The following is a 16,811-nucleotide window of genomic DNA, read 5'->3' on the forward strand; positions in this document are numbered from 1 at the left end:
TGAACCATTTGGGGATGAAGGGAAAGTGAAAGTCACTGTGAGAATGGTTTCCATTTTTGCCATATTATTAAGATATTGCACTGTTCAAAGTGATGTGTTGAGGGGAAAAACTGAACAAACTGGTGTGTGTGTGTGTGTGTGTGTGTGTGTGTGTGTGTGTGTGTGTGTGTGTGTGTGTGTGTGTGTGTTTGTCTATAAATTAAAAGCATGGAATGAAGGGAGAAGTTAATCAAACAGAAAGGGGCCCAACGCATCCAAACAAGTCAGGTATAACGTAAGGATTGATTGCCGTGAGTTCTCCTCCAAATGAAGCTTCCCACCTAGTAGGTAATTAGGAAGTGAGCAGATGCTGGTATCGAGTGCTTGGAGAGCTGGAGGGAGGCAGTAATTGTTTTCTGTTGATTACATGGCCTTTTGACAGGAAAGTGGGTCACTGCGGTGCTGACCACCACACCCTCGACAGCGCTTGGCTCGGCTTTATTATCGGGACCGGGCTGCACCTGATGACAAAGAACAAAGGGAAATGAATTTCAGGCTTTTATTTTGAAATTAACCTGTACCAGCCTTTTTAGCTGAAGGCCCAAATAGAGATAAAACAGAGTAAATATTAAGAGTACATTTTGTTATTGGGCTATTTTTAACTTGTGATCCCACAGCTGTGCTGTTTGGTTGACGCGGCTCCTCGGCCGCCCCTGGTTTGTGCATCTACCACCGCGTCAGGTTGCTAAGCCACTAGCTTCCTGTCGGAAAGTTGCCAGGCTGAGTTTGATGGGATCTCTAACTTTGGGGACTTCTAATCTGAGTTCAGCACAGATCTGCTTTGCTCGGAGAGTTTCTGCTGCCCCCGTGCTGCCAAGATCAAAGCTGGATGTGCCTTCTTCTCAAGGCGTTGCTTAATCTCCATGATACATCCCATGCCGGTCCTTGATCTTCCACTATATCTGCTCTTCTTCCTCATTAGCGTCCTCCTCTCTGCCTCTGCTGACGTTCATCTTCTGGATGACTTCAAGGAAACTCCACACTGTCTTTTGATTCTCAGGACACCTTATTCATGGACGCCTCTCTTTTGTGTTTTGGTTTTCCTGTGCAGGTACAGACAAGTTTTAATTTTCTGCTATGCTAACAAAAATCATGAACAAACAGATATAATTAGGCACATGAATACAATGAAACTTTGGCAGCCATTTAGATGTTGTTGCACATTGAATTCAGTAATAGTTCACAGAATAGAAGAGTCATTTGTCTTGTGTTGTTATGATGTTATTCATTTTCCATTTGTATAATGGTACAGTTAAAAAAATATTAAACCAATTAAAACAGTACAGTTCAGTAGAGAAGTGCTTCACCTCTGCTTTTTAAAAGCTGTAGATCATATCTGCTGTTGGGGTGATTACAATTTTGGACGCATAATCAGTGGAGTCGGAACGCTGTTTGAATCGTCCCCTGCTGCCCATAACGGGCTTCATTGGGACATAACAGAACTTTCCTAGAGGAAGATGTTTTGGTTTTTTTATCCTCCACGTTTCTCAAACCTCCTCCCCCACATTAAACCCGTGATTTACAGTTTTGTTCAAAAGAAATGTATGATGTGCTTTTCTTTTTTTTACCCTTCCTTTCTTCTGCCAGGCATCTCTGTTTTCCTTGAAGGATAGCGCCACCTGCTGGACGCAGCCTTTCGAGCATGTTTCATGAGGCCAACACAATGGTTGCAGTTGGAGCCTCACGTGTTGGACTGTAACTCGAAAGACTGTAAACGTGTCACGATGTCCGGTTTCCCACCGACCTGCTCCAGAGGGCAATAGGTCTTCCGTGTGACGTCAACGCAGCAGCGGCGGCTTTCATTTACATTTACTAATGGAGGGATTAAGAGGGATCGCTTGCAGACAAACAGGGCTGCCCCTGGCTCTTTCACTGCAGCTGAACCCCCTCTTGGCAGCGCTGACTGTTGCCCTGACAACCTTATGTCACTGTGTCAGACAATACAATACTCCGTGTGATCTGTGTCTCGGAGGAGCTCCTGACGGGGAAGGTGTCCTCCTCTCTAAAGGTCTCTTGAGGTTCATTGTTTGGATCCAGAATCATCTGAAAAGTCCATGAGCAGAGATGAAATATGGCTGAAAAGTAGTTTTGTCCAATCACACAGGATCAGGCCTCAATCTGGACTTTCTGTTCTTGAAAATGTCAAAATGCAGATGTGTGTGTATTTGTGTGTGTGTGTGTATGTGTGTGTGTGTATGTGTGTGTGAATGGTTGTTCTCGTTTTTGACCCTGTCACATGCATGTGTGTGTACCTGGCAGGGTAGAGGCCCAGAGGGTTTTACTGGAATGCCTAACAGTGGGCAGCTGGCTTGTAAAATTCTCGCCCTAGATCAGGGCCTTTTTAGCAGACATATGGCAGAAATGTGTCTTCGGCGACAACAAGTTTATTTTTTTGGCTCTCAGACGCCTCCGAGTCTCAATTATTAACATTTATCACACGCCTCTCCTGCTGTTGGGAGAAGACAGAGCACATTTGTATTCAGTAGCTGAAAATAAAGTGCCAGAACTGAGATTGAACGGATAAAACCTGCTGCTGACCAGAGTGAAACTTTTACCGAGAATGTTCTTAAACGTGAAGGAAGTCTGGGAAACCACAGTTATGCTGCTCTGGCCTCCGTCTGGTTGCTGATCCTCCCCCTGGTCCGACCCCCTCTGCAGATGACAGCGCACCAGTGCAGCACGACAAATGGGGTTACAATGGGGCAAAATGGAAATTAGACCTTTTTAAAAGCTCAAATTGTTGTGTGTGTGTGTGTGGGGGGGGGGGGGGGAGTTGGAGGGGCAGGAAGTGTAAAATATACATTAAACAATCCTTAAACAGTTCTCTCATGGCCCCTCTCACAGTTTAGAAAACAGTTGTTTTAACAGCAGGTGTTTGTGACTGGGCCATCCTCCAGAGGGACCAGGTTGCACAGCTGTCTTAGACACGCGCGCATACACGCACACACACACACACGCACACACACACACACACACACACACTCAGAGCGAGAGAGAATGAGACAGTTAATGAAAGATAGCAAACAAGCTCCTTCCTCGGTTGAGCTCTGGTGGAGAGATGATGGTCTTTGTGCGCGCAACTTCACAAACAAAAGCTTAGAAAGAAATCTCTGGGGAGTTCAATACCTCTCTCTCTCTAGTACTGGTACTGGTACCCCCCCACCCCCTCCAGACTAGGTGGGTGAAGCCGACTGGTCTTACTTGCTTCAATGAAATTTATCTCGCACATACGCGTTAATGGCCGCTCATTGTTGCTCATGTGATGCAGATAAATCAAACCAGCCCTGAGCCCTTGCCTGTTCTCCTTTTAGGGTCAATTATCTCAGTCGTTATACAACCGGCTAGATATTTAAATGCGGGACGTGTTTTTTCTGGGTTTATTTACGACAGATGTTTAGACAAAGAGTTATTTTTTGCCCAAATCCTGGAAACTTGGGGGTTCGTGCTTGTCTCCTTGAGGAGGCGGGGTTTTGTCCTTGTGGTCCTGAGCCAAGTTGCGGTTATGTAACCGAAACTTCTCATCCTGATGTGGAGTTAGAGAAAGTTTGCGCTGGTGCAGCGCAGCGACGTGCGCGCAGCCCGTGGATCGTTTCTACAAGCTTGGAAATGTTTCTGTAAAGTCGGCATCTGGGCCCGCTGCTGAGCCAGAGATCTGTCTCCCAACCGTGAAACTAACTGCACAACTGCCCTGCAACGCTGCCAGAACTCAAACCTGGCGGTTAATGTTCAACTCCGGGCAGCACTCGGTGAACTTGGATATGGACAGTTAGACTTTGAGGGGGCAGTCATGGGCAGCGGGACCAGCCGAGGGAAGAAGGTGGCACCTGCGTGTGTCGTCCAGGTGGCCTCTATCAAAGCCTCATGCAAGCCGGTCAAGCGTCCGCTCCAGCCTCCTAAAATCCACGCCATTTTACGCAACGCGCGCAAGTGCGCGCAGCGGGACCGTCACCGCGAAGGCCACGATTCCGGCTCCTCTGGGGAAGACAACGATGGAGAAAGGGACGCGGTTCCTGAGAGGCGAGGGTGGGTTTCGGAGAAGACGACCCCTGCTAAGAAGAGCAGCAAAACCTACGGACTGTGTCACGCCAGGCGCGAAGGCGAGGAGGACTCCGGGCCAGAGGAGCCGCATGCGCCGAGAGGCGCAAACAAGAGGAAAAACACGACTTTTCCTAAACATCAGATAAAAGTAAGTACATCTTAAATATTAAATAAATACATTTCAGTCTAGACGAGCTCTGGGAATACTACTGAGCTTGAAATATGTCTTTTTCATCCTCCCACCCTCTCTATTATATCAGTCCTCCTCTCGGGGATTTTTGACAACAGAAGTTTTGCTGAAAGATGTCGCCCGGCCGCACAAACAACCGTAAGTAGACACATCTGATGCATTATTGAGTCGATTTTCTGCGCAGTCGAAGAGACAGAACAAATTCAGTTTGAGGGGATCAAAACACTGACTCATCATTCTGACGGAGAGCTGAATAGAAGCGAAACTGTTGTCATCTTGCTGGGGACACGGGGAAAAACGAAGGCTAGGGCTGGAAAACAAGCTGAAATCATCCCACTCGTTGACCTTTGCCACTCCTGACACCATAGTCACGCTGCCATACAATGTCTCCCACGGTGATGTTGTTGACATGCATCTCATCTCTCTGCAGGACCTTTGGCGGCTGCCACAGCTCCCCCCTCCCCATGCCCATAATCCTGTATGATGGATCAGAAGAAGAGCTGATGGACACCATCGAGAGAGAGTTCAGTTGACTCAGCTGAGCGCACCTCCCGCTGTCCTGTTCATTTGTCCTCACCTCATGGGTTGCAGGAGGAATTGGAAAAAACACACACACAATGACAAGGGAACCAGGGTTTCTGCTATAGGAGCCACCATATTTAAGTAGAAGAGAATTGTAATGGCTTTGTTAGGAGGCACATTTCTCACAGCACAGCTCAGGGTGCCATTTTTCACCAGCACTTTAGAGCAGCTGGGTGTAGAGTTTAGTTTTTCAGATGGCAGAGGCGGGAGTGTTTATATAAGGGCTCTTTCCTGACCGCAGTCGCTGCACGTCTCCGCCCTTGTGGAAAAGGAATGTGTGGCTGCACTGGTTCCAGTCCGACTCACGGTGAGTTCAACACCATACCGCCACCCAGTGGTCGCATGGCCGTATGGCATGTGGAACTCTTCAGGGACGCGAGAGCCTGCACCGCTTTTGGCACAGCTTTACGGATGTTTTGTAATATTGTTTTATACAGCAAATAAAAAGCACATCTATTTTTAGATATGCAGAAATTTATGGCAGAAATTTGTGAGGAAAAGTTCCTTGGATGAAACCAAAAACAACAGGCATGTTGTCATTGTGTCATTTAATCCTCAGGCATCGCAGAAACACTTTTGTAACATTATTTTCATCATACAAAATAAAATCTGTTAAACAATAAACCACAAGATGACACATTATTATATACCAGGTATTAAGAAAAAACCCCAACGTGTGACATATGGCCAATGCATTGTTTTGTCATGGCTGTTAAGACTTTTCTGACTAGCGCTGCTTCTTTGAAGGCCTGTAGAAAGACATCCTTTTCTGCACCGCTGTCAGAAGTTTGGAAGGCAGGCGTGGAAGCTGATTTCTGAGGGCTTCATAGTTCTTCACATTCTTGGCGATATAATCCTCACAAATCCTGTGGTGAGAAACAAGGATTTATATAAGACACAACTGGTTGAAGAAGATATTTCTAATGCAACAACAAGTTAAATACAGCCGGCGTACTGGAGGTGTGTTGAAAAAGGCAGAAGCTGCTCTTTAAACTTTTTTAATTACCTGAAGAGAGGATAAGGCTGCGTCTGGAAAACAAGTGCGTCGTTGCAGTGGCCCTGAAAAAGCAACACAGTCAGCCGAGTCCCCATAAATATGCAACATGCACACCCTTTGAAGGCCACAAGGGAAGAGTTCATCATTTCATCTGTTATATTTAGCTATAGTTTAAGAGATAATGTAAATTAAGGAACTTACAGTGTCGACCAGAAGGATGTAGTCACAACTTCCCCCAAACACAATCACATCAGCGTCGTTGCCCTGACATGCAGTGTGCCACAACCTTTGACAGAGGGAAAACATGTAACTAAATATAAATAGATGAAATATGTCTTTTTAAAGTATTTTAAGATGTAAACCATCAGATCGCCCACTTTTCTACCTCGGCTTATTATTAAAAGGATGCTCCACTTCTCTCCATAGCTTTGTCTCAACATCAAGCAACCACCCATCACCTTCAAATCAAATCAGAATGAGAAAAAAGGACCTAAAAACAATAACAAATAAAAGGGTGGCAGTGTTTTCTTACTCATTGGCTTGCAGTCTACACTGAGACCTCCAAACAGGAAGAGAGAGGTGTCTGATACTGCTGTGAGGGTATGCCAGGATCTACCCACCGGAATGGGGGATGCTGGGGTTCTAGAAAAGATATTTACAACTGAGTCAAAGTGAAACCTGTTTAACATTTACTGGGTGTTTAAGACGATGTACATTTCTGTCCACGTCCACGCATCCAGGTCCAGGCAGTGAACGTCGCTCGTCCTGGTTTCCTGCGTTAAAAAAGAGTCTGTTTCAACTTCTTGTCATTTAATTCTGCTTTCATATGCTTAGAAGTCCATAACTGACGCTCACCATGACTCTTCCTCCACAAATGTAACCTCTGTGGCCCAGGGTGGCGCTGGCGTGGGCAGCCCTGGGGGCGGGAGCTCGACCCTGCACACACAATCTGCCACTGTCACATCCTCCCATGATTTCAGGAAAGAATCTTTTAAGTGACCGTTCCTATTATATAGAATTTTTACTGGCTTACGTTTGTTTTTGGTTCAGTCCAAGTGGAATTCATTGGGTCAAATACGTGAACCTCATTGTTCCAACCCCAGAAGACATCTTCAACCTGCTGACAGAGAGTCAAATAACTAAAAGGTAGGGAATTACAGCAAAATGCTGGAGCACCAGGGACAGATTACCCATGATGCTTCATCCACAATGAAGCTTCTGTTCCTGCTGTCCACGTCTGTCAGCAGTTTGTGACCATATCCTCCGAAGTAGACCAGGCTGTGGGATGGCGTATGAGGATCAGGCATGCTGGTGTGCAAGAAAATCTGAAAGCGTTGCTAAACTTAACCACCTTCTCTTGTAAACCCAGCAGGAGAGTTTGTCTCGAGGTGACGGTGCGGAGCCGAGCCCCTGCCCGATCCTCCTCCACGTGTATTTGCCGTCTGTCAGGTTGACACAATAGATCTGTTTGAAGTCAAACACTGATCACTCATTCATGCCACCCTCATTCAGCCTAAATTTTGACTGTGTTCATTCATTGTTTATATTAGTTTTTCTGTGATGATGGGACATTTATCAGATACTATTGAGAGCCAGATGGTGGCGATGGTGCATATTTATCATCCTCACCAAGAAAAGGCAAGTCTGTTGCTACAGCGCCATGTTATCAATACAATAGTGAGTCAGAGTGCCCACAACCGTACAGCAACCTTTTAAATTGATTAAACAGAGCATCAGTTATCAGTCTCACCATATTAGTCTGGCCATTGTCGTCACAACCTCCAAATATGTACATGTGTCCATCCAAGGAGCAGCCGCAGGCCCCAGACATGGACGGCGGTACGTCCCCTGTCATATGAAAAACCTCCCTTCAAAGTAAATAAATTTTTAAAAAATGTGGGTAAGTGAATGAAACATTTGCCCAGGTCCAATGATGGTCAAGATGATGTTAATTTACTGTCTCTGTTTCACAAAGCAACAAGAAAAGGATCTATTTACTATACTTACCACACACCACCTTCTAAGTCGTACACCCAGATTTCGTTGTTGGGTAGAAAAACCTCGTCATCAGCGACCGACTGTGGACAAAACCAATGCAACTTGTAATAACAGAAAGTAATTTTATATACCATTGTATCAATAATTATGACAGTGTTTTGAAACACAGTATGTCTAGATTGTACTGAATTACAGAATTTGATGGGATTACGTTGTTCATCACAATATGATTTGCGTAAAGAGACCTTTCACGCTACATTAGTAAGTGCTGTAGTATTTGTTGCAGAATTTGAACATCGGGGAGAGATCAGCCTCAATATTGTTGGTGTTTCTCACCATGTAACCCCCCCACACATACAGTAGGCTGCCCTCCACCACAGCCGTGTGCCCGCTCCTCTCCCGGGCCACCAGCTCCGAGATGTGCCTCTGGAAGCCTGAATCCATGACTGGCTGCTATTCATAGAAAACGGAGACGAGTCTTTAAACTTAAAAGTCACACCTGTCACCCAAATCGCATTCTTACCAATGAAACATGGAGACTAAGGATTATTATTTCATGTTGTTGTTCGACTGAACAGACCGAAGATTGCATGCAGTTATATGGTATTTACCTGGTAAATACATTCAGGTTTTAAACAGAACAGGCAGGTTGAATTGCGATGTCAGCAACGTTGACATGTCATGAACATACGCTTAAAAAAACAAGATTTACTCATACTCACGTATTGCATTGCAATTTCAAACGCCGCTTATTTTTTTTCTCATGTTTTGACAGCACAGCCAAGAACTCGACCGAGCCGAGTGTATTTCAAAATAAAATACATCTTCCGTTTTGTGCTCCTGACGAAGTAAAAGCGCCTACTTCCCTTCGATCCCAAACCGGAAGTCGAGAAACGTAACCGGAAGGTGATATTTAGCGCCAAGTCTGGAGTCAGACAAGAGCGATCATGGACGCTGCCCGGAGAATAAAGAACAAAGTGTCAACTGCTTTCAAGATGCGGGGACTTATGCTGCGACCGTATGTGAATAATAATAGTTAAACTTTTTTTAATGTGCTGTGGTAACATTGTTGCCAGTTGTTGGAATGAAGTTAATAAAAAATACCTGGTTATGTTAAATGTTACATTCTCTACAAGCTCTGTCTGTTTTAGGTCATAAAAACTATTTTTATACTGTCTACAACTCAAATATTGCCCGTTAACAAGTTTCATCTTTTGCTACTGACTTTCATCAACTTGTGAAATCCTTTAAAAATTTAGTGAGACATTCATATTGTGGAACGTTAATATTTGCAGTACTAATATTTGTGAAATAGAGTATTTTAAAAGCTTGAAATGTCTCTTTTAACAGTTATTTAAACGGAGTATAACAAGAAAAGGCTTGTTTGTAACTTGCATATGTATTTTATAGTGAAGCCAGCAAATATCTAGTGGAAGTGATGGAGTCTGTCAGTTCCTCTGACCTGGAGGATGTTATGGAAAAGGTTCTGGATGCAGTGGAAAAGCAGCCATGTATGTACATGACCAATATTTTATTGTCAGCCTATTTAGCGTGTTTATTCATCACCGTGTGTTTAGGTACCAGGCCTGACTGTGTTTTTCCAACAGTGTCGTCAAACATGATCGAGCTGTCCGTGGCAGAAAGTGCCGTGCAGGATTGCAGCCAGTCTTGTGATGAAACTATGTGAGTGTACTCGCCAAACTTGTTTAATCACTGTTTAGAATATTGTCAACCCCCCAATAAGAATATTGTCAACCCCCCAATAAGTAATTAATGAAGAGATTTGTTAATTGTATTATTATTAAGCACAAAAGAGTAGAACGATGCAAATGGGTGATGTTCTAAAAAGAAAATGTGTGATAATTTTGCCAATAAACCTTAAACTCTCTTCCAGAGATAATGTTTTTAATATCATTGGAGCCTTTGATGTGCCCAGATACATTTACAGTGTTGAGCGGAAGAAATTTATACCGTAAGTAGAAAGGCTGTTATTCTCATCTTTTATTGCCAGGACAAATTTATTGACATATTTGCTTCTGATCATTGTGTCATCGTTGGCTCGTTCTTCCAGCCTCAGTATGACATCACATCCTGCTCCCAGCCTGTGCGGTTGGGCCAAAGACAAAGCTGAGCTTTTCCGGGAGCGTTACACCATCCTACAGCAGGTCAGTGAGCTTTGTTCAAGAACAAAAGATCTGTAAATGTCACATGACCGCTGTTTGAATGCTGACCCTTTTTTTTTTTTTTCCAGAGAATACATCGACATGAACTCTTCACCCCACCTGCAATAGGAACAGCTGTTGACGAGGGCCAAAACAAATTTCAGGTTTGGCTTTATCCAAAGACCGCATTATTAATGCGCGGGTCTTTTTATAGTTGCAGAAGGGAAACAACCCTTTTCTCTGACATATCCTGTGTGTGTCATTTATTTCAGCTCAAGACCATTGAGGCTCTGCTTGGTAGCACAGCTAAGATGGGAGAGGTGATTGTGCTGGGCATGATCACACAGCTCAAAGAGGTGAAGAATGATAGATTTTGTTTTTTACAGAGCGGTACATATAACACGTCTATACTTCCTTCTAGTTTCTGAAACATTTCTTTGGTTTTTTTTAAAGGGTAAATTTTACCTGGAGGACCTAAGTGGAACAGTCCAACTAGACATGTCCAAAGCGATATCCTTCAAATGTTTGTCGAGGCTCCTTCAGGAGAAAAACATACAATATTCTGTTTCTTGTTGACATATTTTGAATCCTTAATAGCGTTGGCACCAGTTTCACAATGGCCTGTACACAGAATCCTGCTTCGTGCTTGCAGAGGGTGAGTCAGCGGCTACTGCTACAACCCTGCATGCGGAAAGAATAAAAGTATAAGATGGCACACACCATAAAGCACTACTGCAGACGTTAGTGTGGGTTTGCCTTTGTCCTGCAGGTTGGTACGAGGACTCTGTTTTCCATGTCAATGGCTTTGGGTTTCCACCAACAGAACCATCCTCAGCCACAAGGTGAGTGAGTCAAGGCTGTGTCTCCATTTTTCTTTAAGCCTTATTCTTGTATGGCAGCACCCTGTGACCCTGCGCTCTTTTTCCAGGGCGTACTACGGGAGCATGAACTTTTTCGGGGGTCCGTCCTCGACTTCTGTGAAGGCCTCGGCCAAGCTCAAGCAGCTGGAGGAGGAAAACGAGGATGCCATGTTTGTGATTCTTTCTGATGTGTGGCTGGACAACGTAGAAGTGCTGGAAAAGCTTAACCTCATGTTCTCGGGTCGGTTAGGAAATCACAACTCAAAACTTCCGACACTTGGCCAGAGTTTAGTTTCACTTTGCTTTTTCTTCCAGGTTACTCGTCGATGCCTCCCACCTGTTTTATTTTTATTGGCAACTTCTCCAGCGCTCCTTATGGAAACGCACAGATAAAGTCACTCAAAGGTTGGACTTTTTAGAGCTCTGTCTAACACAAGCTCATGTACATAAAGGGCTTTTCAGCCTTTTAAATCAGTTGTTCTTTTCATAGATTCCTTAAAAGCCCTTGCTGATGTTATATGTGCCCACCCCAACATCCACAACAGGTCAGTCCCAATGAAGCTGCTGGAATATTTAGCGCTGCTTTATTTTCAACACGTTTTCCTTAAATCTACAGCAGTCGCTTTCTCTTTGTTCCCGGCCCTGAAGACCCCGGTCCGGGCGCCATTCTGCCAAGGTAAGTCTGCTCCGCGACACCGGATTCGCTTGTTTGGGACAGTTGTAGATGAATCTGTCCTCCCCAGGCCTCCACTGGCCAATCACATCACAGAGGAGTTCAGACAGAGGGTGCCCTTTTCTGTGTTCACCACGAACCCGTGCAGGTAAATCACCAGGCTTTCACTGGTAGCCAGACCTTTGAAAAACCACCAAAGCGCTTTGTCTATTTTCAGGGTCCAGTACTGCAGCCAGGAGATCCTCATTTTCAGGGAAGACCTGGTCAACAAAATGTGCAGGAACTGCGTCCGACTGCCCCACGACAATCTTGACATTCCAAACCATGTTCGTTTCAGCCTCAGAGCAACCCTTCATACTTCTCTTTCGTGTGCAAAATTGCTCACATTAAAGCAATTATTTTTACATCACAGCCTCAGTTTGTCACCTAATAGGACAATTTTGCTCGTGTTGTGTGAAAAATGTGCATTTTTTCTATTTGCTCCAGTTTGTCAAGACAATCCTGTCCCAGGGCCATTTGACTCCTCTGCCCCTCTATGTCAGTCCTGTATACTGGGCGTATGACTACTCCCTACGGGTCTACCCAGTTCCAGACGTCATTGTCTTTGCAGATAAATACGACCCTTTCAGCATCACGAGCACAGACTGTCTCTGCATTAACCCGGTAAGAAAAGGCCTAAACACAAGTGAGGGTAGTTAGAGATTCCCCTGAAAGAAAACCTTTTCCGTTTGGTCTTTCCAGCTGACCCAACATTTGATTAAATGATATTTACTATCTGCAGGGCTCATTTCCAAGAAGTGGCTTTACCTTTAAGGTATACTATCCAGCCAGCAGAACTGCAGAAGACAGGTAGGTTTTGCTCTTCTCGGCCTTGTTCAGCATAGACGATTGTAATTTTATACCATTATTAATGTGTGCGTATCCTCTTGTTCTCAGCAAATTACAGGGACTCTGAGGGGAAAAAACTGCATGAAGAAACAGAAGACTTAATCGTTTTTACTGTTATTTGATCATGAAAACTCAACTGCAGTGCTTATTATTGTGTTGCGTAATTGTGGAAAAAATGTTTCGCAATTTTTGTTCATATGTTTGTTCTTGACAATTTTAACTTTATGCCTTGTGTTCGGTTAAAATGCAGTGTAGATTATCCTTATGGTGATCCAAGTTAAATAAAGTTTTACCCCGTTTTTAGACTGTCACGCCTGTTTTATAACTAAAACGCCAAATTGTGGCGCATTAGAACGACGGGAGAGCAGCTCGGTGTAGTTTTGTTTGGGTGTTGGTGTGTTTAAAAAAAAACAACTCCCTTTCGCCCTTCGGTACTTTGTGACGTCACTCCACAACGTCAACAATACTGGATATGAGTGTAATTTGCAGGGGAAACATCGCACAAAGTAAGCTAATGACACGCAACTTACCCTTTTTAATAAGCTGATATGGGGCGTATCATTAAGCAATAGCAAGCGCCGGAGCTACGGTGCTAGTGTAACACTAGAGCCTTTATTTGTGGGCATTTCCAGAATAAGAAATTAGCATTAGCTAAGCTAGCAATGGCTGACAGCAAGACGTTAGATTGGTGGTGAGTGGACTTAGTTTGTGCTTTTGTAATGAATCGCATGCGATCTTCAGACCAAATCATTGTTCAGTGTAGAAACCAGCTGGTTAAGCCATTATCGTTTGTAGGTCAGCGTTAATCGTGCTAACTACTAACGCCTTTTTGGTTGACCCAGTTTGTAGTTCCGCTTCCTAAAGCCAGTTACTTAGTCCTGTTTTCCCCAAGATGTTTTCAATTTAATATTATTTCAGTAGTAGTCATATTTAAACATACAATCTGCGGTGTGTTTAAAAACATTGAAGCATTAAAGTGCCGATGTGTTATTCACTGTCTTTCAGATTTGTGACCAATCCTTTGAAGCTGCCGGCTCAAAATTACTGACTGTAATAATCTGTTTGTGGGCTGCACCTTATGACTTGAGAAGACAACATAAAGAAGGGGACATGGCTGAAAGAATAGACCAGGACGGGGAAGAGATGGACCGTCTGCCGCCCGAAGAGGATGACAATGACTCGGATGACGAAGTTGACAGACTGTTTGAGCTGATGCATGAAGGTGAGGAAGATGAAGAGGAGGAGGAGGAGGAGGTGGAGGATGAGCAGCCCCTGGACACCGAATCCTCCGAGTCATTTGAGTTGGACACTCCGGCTGAGCGCAGTGGTCACGTAGCGGTGATTGACCGAAACACAATGTATGTGTGGGGCGGATATAAGGTAAGCAGGCCATGACGTGTGCATGCAACAAATGTACCCTCGGTCTGCATATGAAACCAATTTCTATTCCTTTTCTGTAAAAGAACGCTCAGAACCACAGATTCTTTGACTTGTACCTGCCGAGAACTGAGATCTGGGCCTACAACATCGAGTCGGGAGTATGGTAATAGCTGCGACCTTTACTGGTTCCTTTAGCTATTTGACATTTACGTCAGTTGGGCGCAAATTCAATTTTAAAAGCTAATTTTCTGCTGACAGGACAAAGCATATAGCTGGAGGCAACCTGCACACGTCCATGTCCGGCAGCTGTGGGGTGTGTGTTGATGGCGTCTTGTATCTCTTCGGAGGTCATCACGCCAGGGGGAACACCAATCGGGTACAGTTCTCAGAGTTTAAAGTGGGAAGGTTTGTTAAGGGGTTGGATCACCTTTAATTGTCTTCTTGGGATTTGTGCTACGTTTTGCAGATCTACCGCCTTCCTCTGAGAGCCTCCACTCTTATTTGGGAAGAAATGAGGGATCTAAAAGGTCTCCCACCCTCTAGTAAGGACAAGCTAGGGTGCTGGGTTCACAGGAACAGGTGAGTCTTGAAATCCTTGTACACAGATTTAGTGTATTTTCATTTCTCAGCTGTTTACATGTCTGATTTGGAAAAGTAAACACATTTATGAGCCAGGGAGGGATCTCTGTTGATAGTAGATAAACTTTGATCTTTGTTCTCTCTCTCCCCAGTTTTACTTTGATGAAATGTCTCATTTATAAACCAGCCAGTTTGATTACTAACTTGGAACATTGGTGAACTGCTCTTTCCACAGGCTCATATTCTTTGGAGGCTATGGCTACGCTCCTCAAGGACCTCATCAAGGGTCATTTGAATTTGACGAGTCATCCTCATTTGGGGTGTGTGAATATTTATTTTTCCATAATCTAATGATTATAATTGTTTGTTTTTAAAAAAAAATGTTTTACTACAAGCGATTCATATAAAAGTAACTGTAACCACTCCTGCAGTGGGACAGCCCTGGACGAGGCTGGAACAACCACGTTCATATCCTGGATTTGGAGACATCAACATGGAGCCAGCCCATCACCACAGTAAGCACAAGGCTGTAGTACCTCGCCACGCTCGCGTGCTTGTTTTGAGTTTGAGTTCTGTGGCGAACCGCCCTTTAACCAGATAATGGCCATTTTTCTACTGTCGCACGACTAGTCACAGGAAAACAAGCACAAAACATATTTGTTGTGTCTCTCTCTGGTTGTGTGGTCTGCTGCAGGGAAGCCGCCCTTTACCCAGAGCCGCTCATGCCTGCGCCACGGTCGGCAACAGGGGTTATGTGTTTGGAGGACGATACAAGGTCAGGACAAGTGGTGCCTCAGCCTCGTTCTTGTTCGTTCCTGTTATATTCTTCATATTTTTTTTCAAATGCAACCATATTTCAGCTTAGTTGTGTTGATTTTTGTAGAATTACCGATTAAATGACCTGTACTACATTGACCTGGACACGTGGGTGTGGCACGAAATGTAAGTATACCTGAATATCAGGGGTGAATTGATCCGTGATCGGCGTGTAACCGTCCCGTCTGTGCGGCAGGAGCGTCCCCCAGCACGGCCCGGTGGGCAGGTCGTGGCACTCCTTCACTCCCGTATCAGCAGACCACATCTTCCTGTTTGGAGGTTTCACCACAGAGCGAGAGACGCTGAGTAAGACTCGCACGGTGTTCTGTTGCAGCGAAAGCATTCCTCCGATGGGGTGATCGCTGGAACGAGTGATCGCTGTTCTGACTTTTGCCAGGTGACGCTTGGCTGTACTACGTTAGCAAAAACGAATGGAAGCCCTTCAAGCACAGTCACACAGGGAGACCAAGGCAAGTCCCATTAAAGGGTCAACATGGCTGTGCGCTTTAGGTTCAATTTCAGCAGGTGTGTACTTACAACATGATATGTGTGTGTGTTTCAGGTTGTGGCACACAGCATGCTCAGGACCTGACGGAGAAGTGTTCGTGTTTGGAGGGTGTGCTAACAACCTGTTAGCTCAGCAGAGAGCTGTAAGAGACCTCCCTACCTCAGTGGAGCACAGACTTTATGCATCGGTGAAAAGTTTTGAATCAATTGTGAACTTTTGCTTCCGCCAACAGGCACACAGCAATGAGTTATTGATCTTCAATGTTCAGCCCAAGTCACTAGTCCGGTGAGTGTGCAGGAGGGGGGGAGCTGATCAATGGAATCAGATGAATGGCAACGTTGTCACTTCTCTCTGTAAGGATAGCTGAGCTCCTTTTTACCCCTCCTCCCCGTGTTTAGGTTCTGCATGGAGGCCGTGCTTCAGCACAGAGAGCGTCTGTCTCAGTACTGGGACTGTTTGCCTAAACACCTGTTCCACAGCCTCAAGCTGAGGATGACGCACGTCAACACGCTGGGCTCCTAGTCTGAGGAGAACCTGACAATCTAGTCCGGAGGATGACGGGAGAACGCCACCTGTGTGACGGAGACAAGTATAAAATCCTGTTAAATTAGTTATATGTGTTCACTCTCAGTCCTGTCGTTCGGGTTTGTTATAGGTTTCAGTTCTCAGCACGAAGGGGTTCCCTCAGTTTGGTGGCCACCCTCACCACAGAGGGCCATGTTTCTGTCCCGGTGCGTTCAAGTTGTGTCAGTCCAGCTAAGACAAAGTTATATACAGTAACATAAGCAACACTGCCCGGATTCTCCCACATTTGTTTATCAAACTTAAGGTCGCACAGCTCAATCTGGTGTCTCGCGTGGCTGTCATCTGTTTGATTTGTTATTTATATCTTATATCTAATTTATGTTTGGGTTCTTTGGGGTAAAATGGCTTTTAAAGTCTTCAGTTTGTTTGCAAGGGGCTCCTGTAAAAATTTCTGTACATACGTGTTTTGAGGAGTCGAGGGCGTGTTTGTATTTGCCTGTTTGCACAATGATCCCTGGGTGTTTTGGTTGTGATTGTAGAAAAGTGTTCAGTGTGCAGATAAATGGATCATAGCGC

At 44.7% G+C, this 16,811-nt stretch overlaps 3 protein-coding genes and 1 long non-coding RNA gene across 7 annotated transcripts; 3 read left to right on the forward strand and 1 right to left on the reverse strand.

The window, feature by feature from the left end:
- Positions 1–635: 635 nt before the first annotated feature.
- On the forward strand, positions 636–2,551 carry LOC130540184 (uncharacterized). Its single transcript, XR_008954324.1, has 2 exons — positions 636–1,090; positions 1,627–2,551. It is a non-coding gene; the product is annotated as an uncharacterized LOC130540184 (long non-coding RNA).
- Positions 2,552–5,380: 2,829 nt separating this feature from the next.
- On the reverse strand, positions 5,381–8,711 carry LOC130540007 (kelch domain-containing protein 1-like). 3 transcript variants are annotated; one of them, XM_057058829.1, is made up of 14 exons: positions 8,567–8,711; positions 8,181–8,294; positions 7,854–7,924; positions 7,597–7,714; positions 7,198–7,310; positions 7,037–7,124; positions 6,880–6,966; positions 6,702–6,782; positions 6,561–6,619; positions 6,379–6,488; positions 6,232–6,304; positions 6,048–6,132; positions 5,856–5,908; positions 5,381–5,715 (listed from the first exon to the last, which is right to left on the reverse strand). In XM_057058829.1, the coding sequence occupies exons 1-14, from the start codon at positions 8,573–8,575 to the stop codon at positions 5,577–5,579; spliced, it is 1,200 nt and encodes a 399-aa protein (XP_056914809.1). In that variant the 5' UTR covers positions 8,576–8,711; the 3' UTR covers positions 5,381–5,576. The 3 variants fall into 3 exon arrangements, with proteins under 3 accessions (XP_056914809.1, XP_056914808.1, XP_056914807.1); XM_057058828.1 differs by having other exon boundaries at positions 6,880–6,963; positions 8,181–8,297; XM_057058827.1 differs by having other exon boundaries at positions 8,181–8,297.
- Positions 8,712–8,715: 4 nt separating this feature from the next.
- On the forward strand, positions 8,716–12,726 carry pole2 (polymerase (DNA directed), epsilon 2). Its single transcript, XM_057058824.1, has 19 exons — positions 8,716–8,862; positions 9,255–9,355; positions 9,452–9,527; positions 9,739–9,816; positions 9,916–10,009; positions 10,096–10,170; positions 10,279–10,362; positions 10,460–10,516; positions 10,613–10,661; positions 10,776–10,848; positions 10,935–11,107; positions 11,182–11,271; positions 11,357–11,411; positions 11,483–11,542; positions 11,610–11,687; positions 11,757–11,865; positions 12,026–12,202; positions 12,321–12,388; positions 12,476–12,726. Exons 1-19 carry the CDS (start codon positions 8,792–8,794, stop codon positions 12,492–12,494), a joined length of 1,587 nt encoding a protein of 528 aa, XP_056914804.1. The 5' UTR covers positions 8,716–8,791; the 3' UTR covers positions 12,495–12,726.
- Positions 12,727–12,792: 66 nt separating this feature from the next.
- Positions 12,793–16,810, forward strand: klhdc2 (kelch domain containing 2). 2 transcript variants are annotated; one of them, XM_057058825.1, is made up of 14 exons: positions 12,793–12,933; positions 13,433–13,807; positions 13,891–13,970; positions 14,066–14,183; positions 14,274–14,386; positions 14,622–14,706; positions 14,818–14,901; positions 15,081–15,161; positions 15,270–15,328; positions 15,399–15,508; positions 15,600–15,672; positions 15,765–15,852; positions 15,943–15,995; positions 16,109–16,810. In XM_057058825.1, the coding sequence occupies exons 2-14, from the start codon at positions 13,538–13,540 to the stop codon at positions 16,230–16,232; spliced, it is 1,338 nt and encodes a 445-aa protein (XP_056914805.1). In that variant the 5' UTR covers positions 12,793–12,933; positions 13,433–13,537; the 3' UTR covers positions 16,233–16,810. The 2 variants fall into 2 exon arrangements, with proteins under 2 accessions (XP_056914805.1, XP_056914806.1); XM_057058826.1 differs by having other exon boundaries at positions 12,876–13,118.
- Position 16,811: the final 1 nt, after the last annotated feature.

The sequence above is a fragment of the Takifugu flavidus genome, chromosome 16 (genome assembly GCF_003711565.1).
Source record: "Takifugu flavidus isolate HTHZ2018 chromosome 16, ASM371156v2, whole genome shotgun sequence".
Classification (NCBI taxonomy): domain Eukaryota; kingdom Metazoa; phylum Chordata; class Actinopteri; order Tetraodontiformes; family Tetraodontidae; genus Takifugu; species Takifugu flavidus.

Excerpts from the sequence above, each read along its gene's own strand:
- LOC130540007 (XM_057058827.1), bottom strand. Across the intron at positions 7,311-7,596 it reads ACAATGGCCAGACTAATATG|ATCTATTGTGTCAACCTGAC; the intron begins GTGAGACTGATA and ends GACTTCAAACAG. Across the intron at positions 6,967-7,036 it reads TTGTGGATGAAGCATCATGG|CAGGTTGAAGATGTCTTCTG; the intron begins GTAATCTGTCCC and ends ACTCTCTGTCAG.
- pole2 (XM_057058824.1), top strand. The coding sequence starts at position 8,792 with ATGGACGCTGCCCGGAGAATAAAGAACAAAGTGTCAACTGCTTTCAAG. Across the intron at positions 8,863-9,254 it reads CGGGGACTTATGCTGCGACC|TGAAGCCAGCAAATATCTAG; the intron begins GTATGTGAATAA and ends TGTATTTTATAG. Across the intron at positions 12,203-12,320 it reads ACTGTCTCTGCATTAACCCG|GGCTCATTTCCAAGAAGTGG; the intron begins GTAAGAAAAGGC and ends TACTATCTGCAG.
- klhdc2 (XM_057058825.1), top strand. The coding sequence starts at position 13,538 with ATGGCTGAAAGAATAGACCAGGACGGGGAAGAGATGGACCGTCTGCCG. Across the intron at positions 15,673-15,764 it reads AGTCACACAGGGAGACCAAG|GTTGTGGCACACAGCATGCT; the intron begins GCAAGTCCCATT and ends TGTGTGTTTCAG. Across the intron at positions 15,996-16,108 it reads CAGCCCAAGTCACTAGTCCG|GTTCTGCATGGAGGCCGTGC; the intron begins GTGAGTGTGCAG and ends CCCCGTGTTTAG.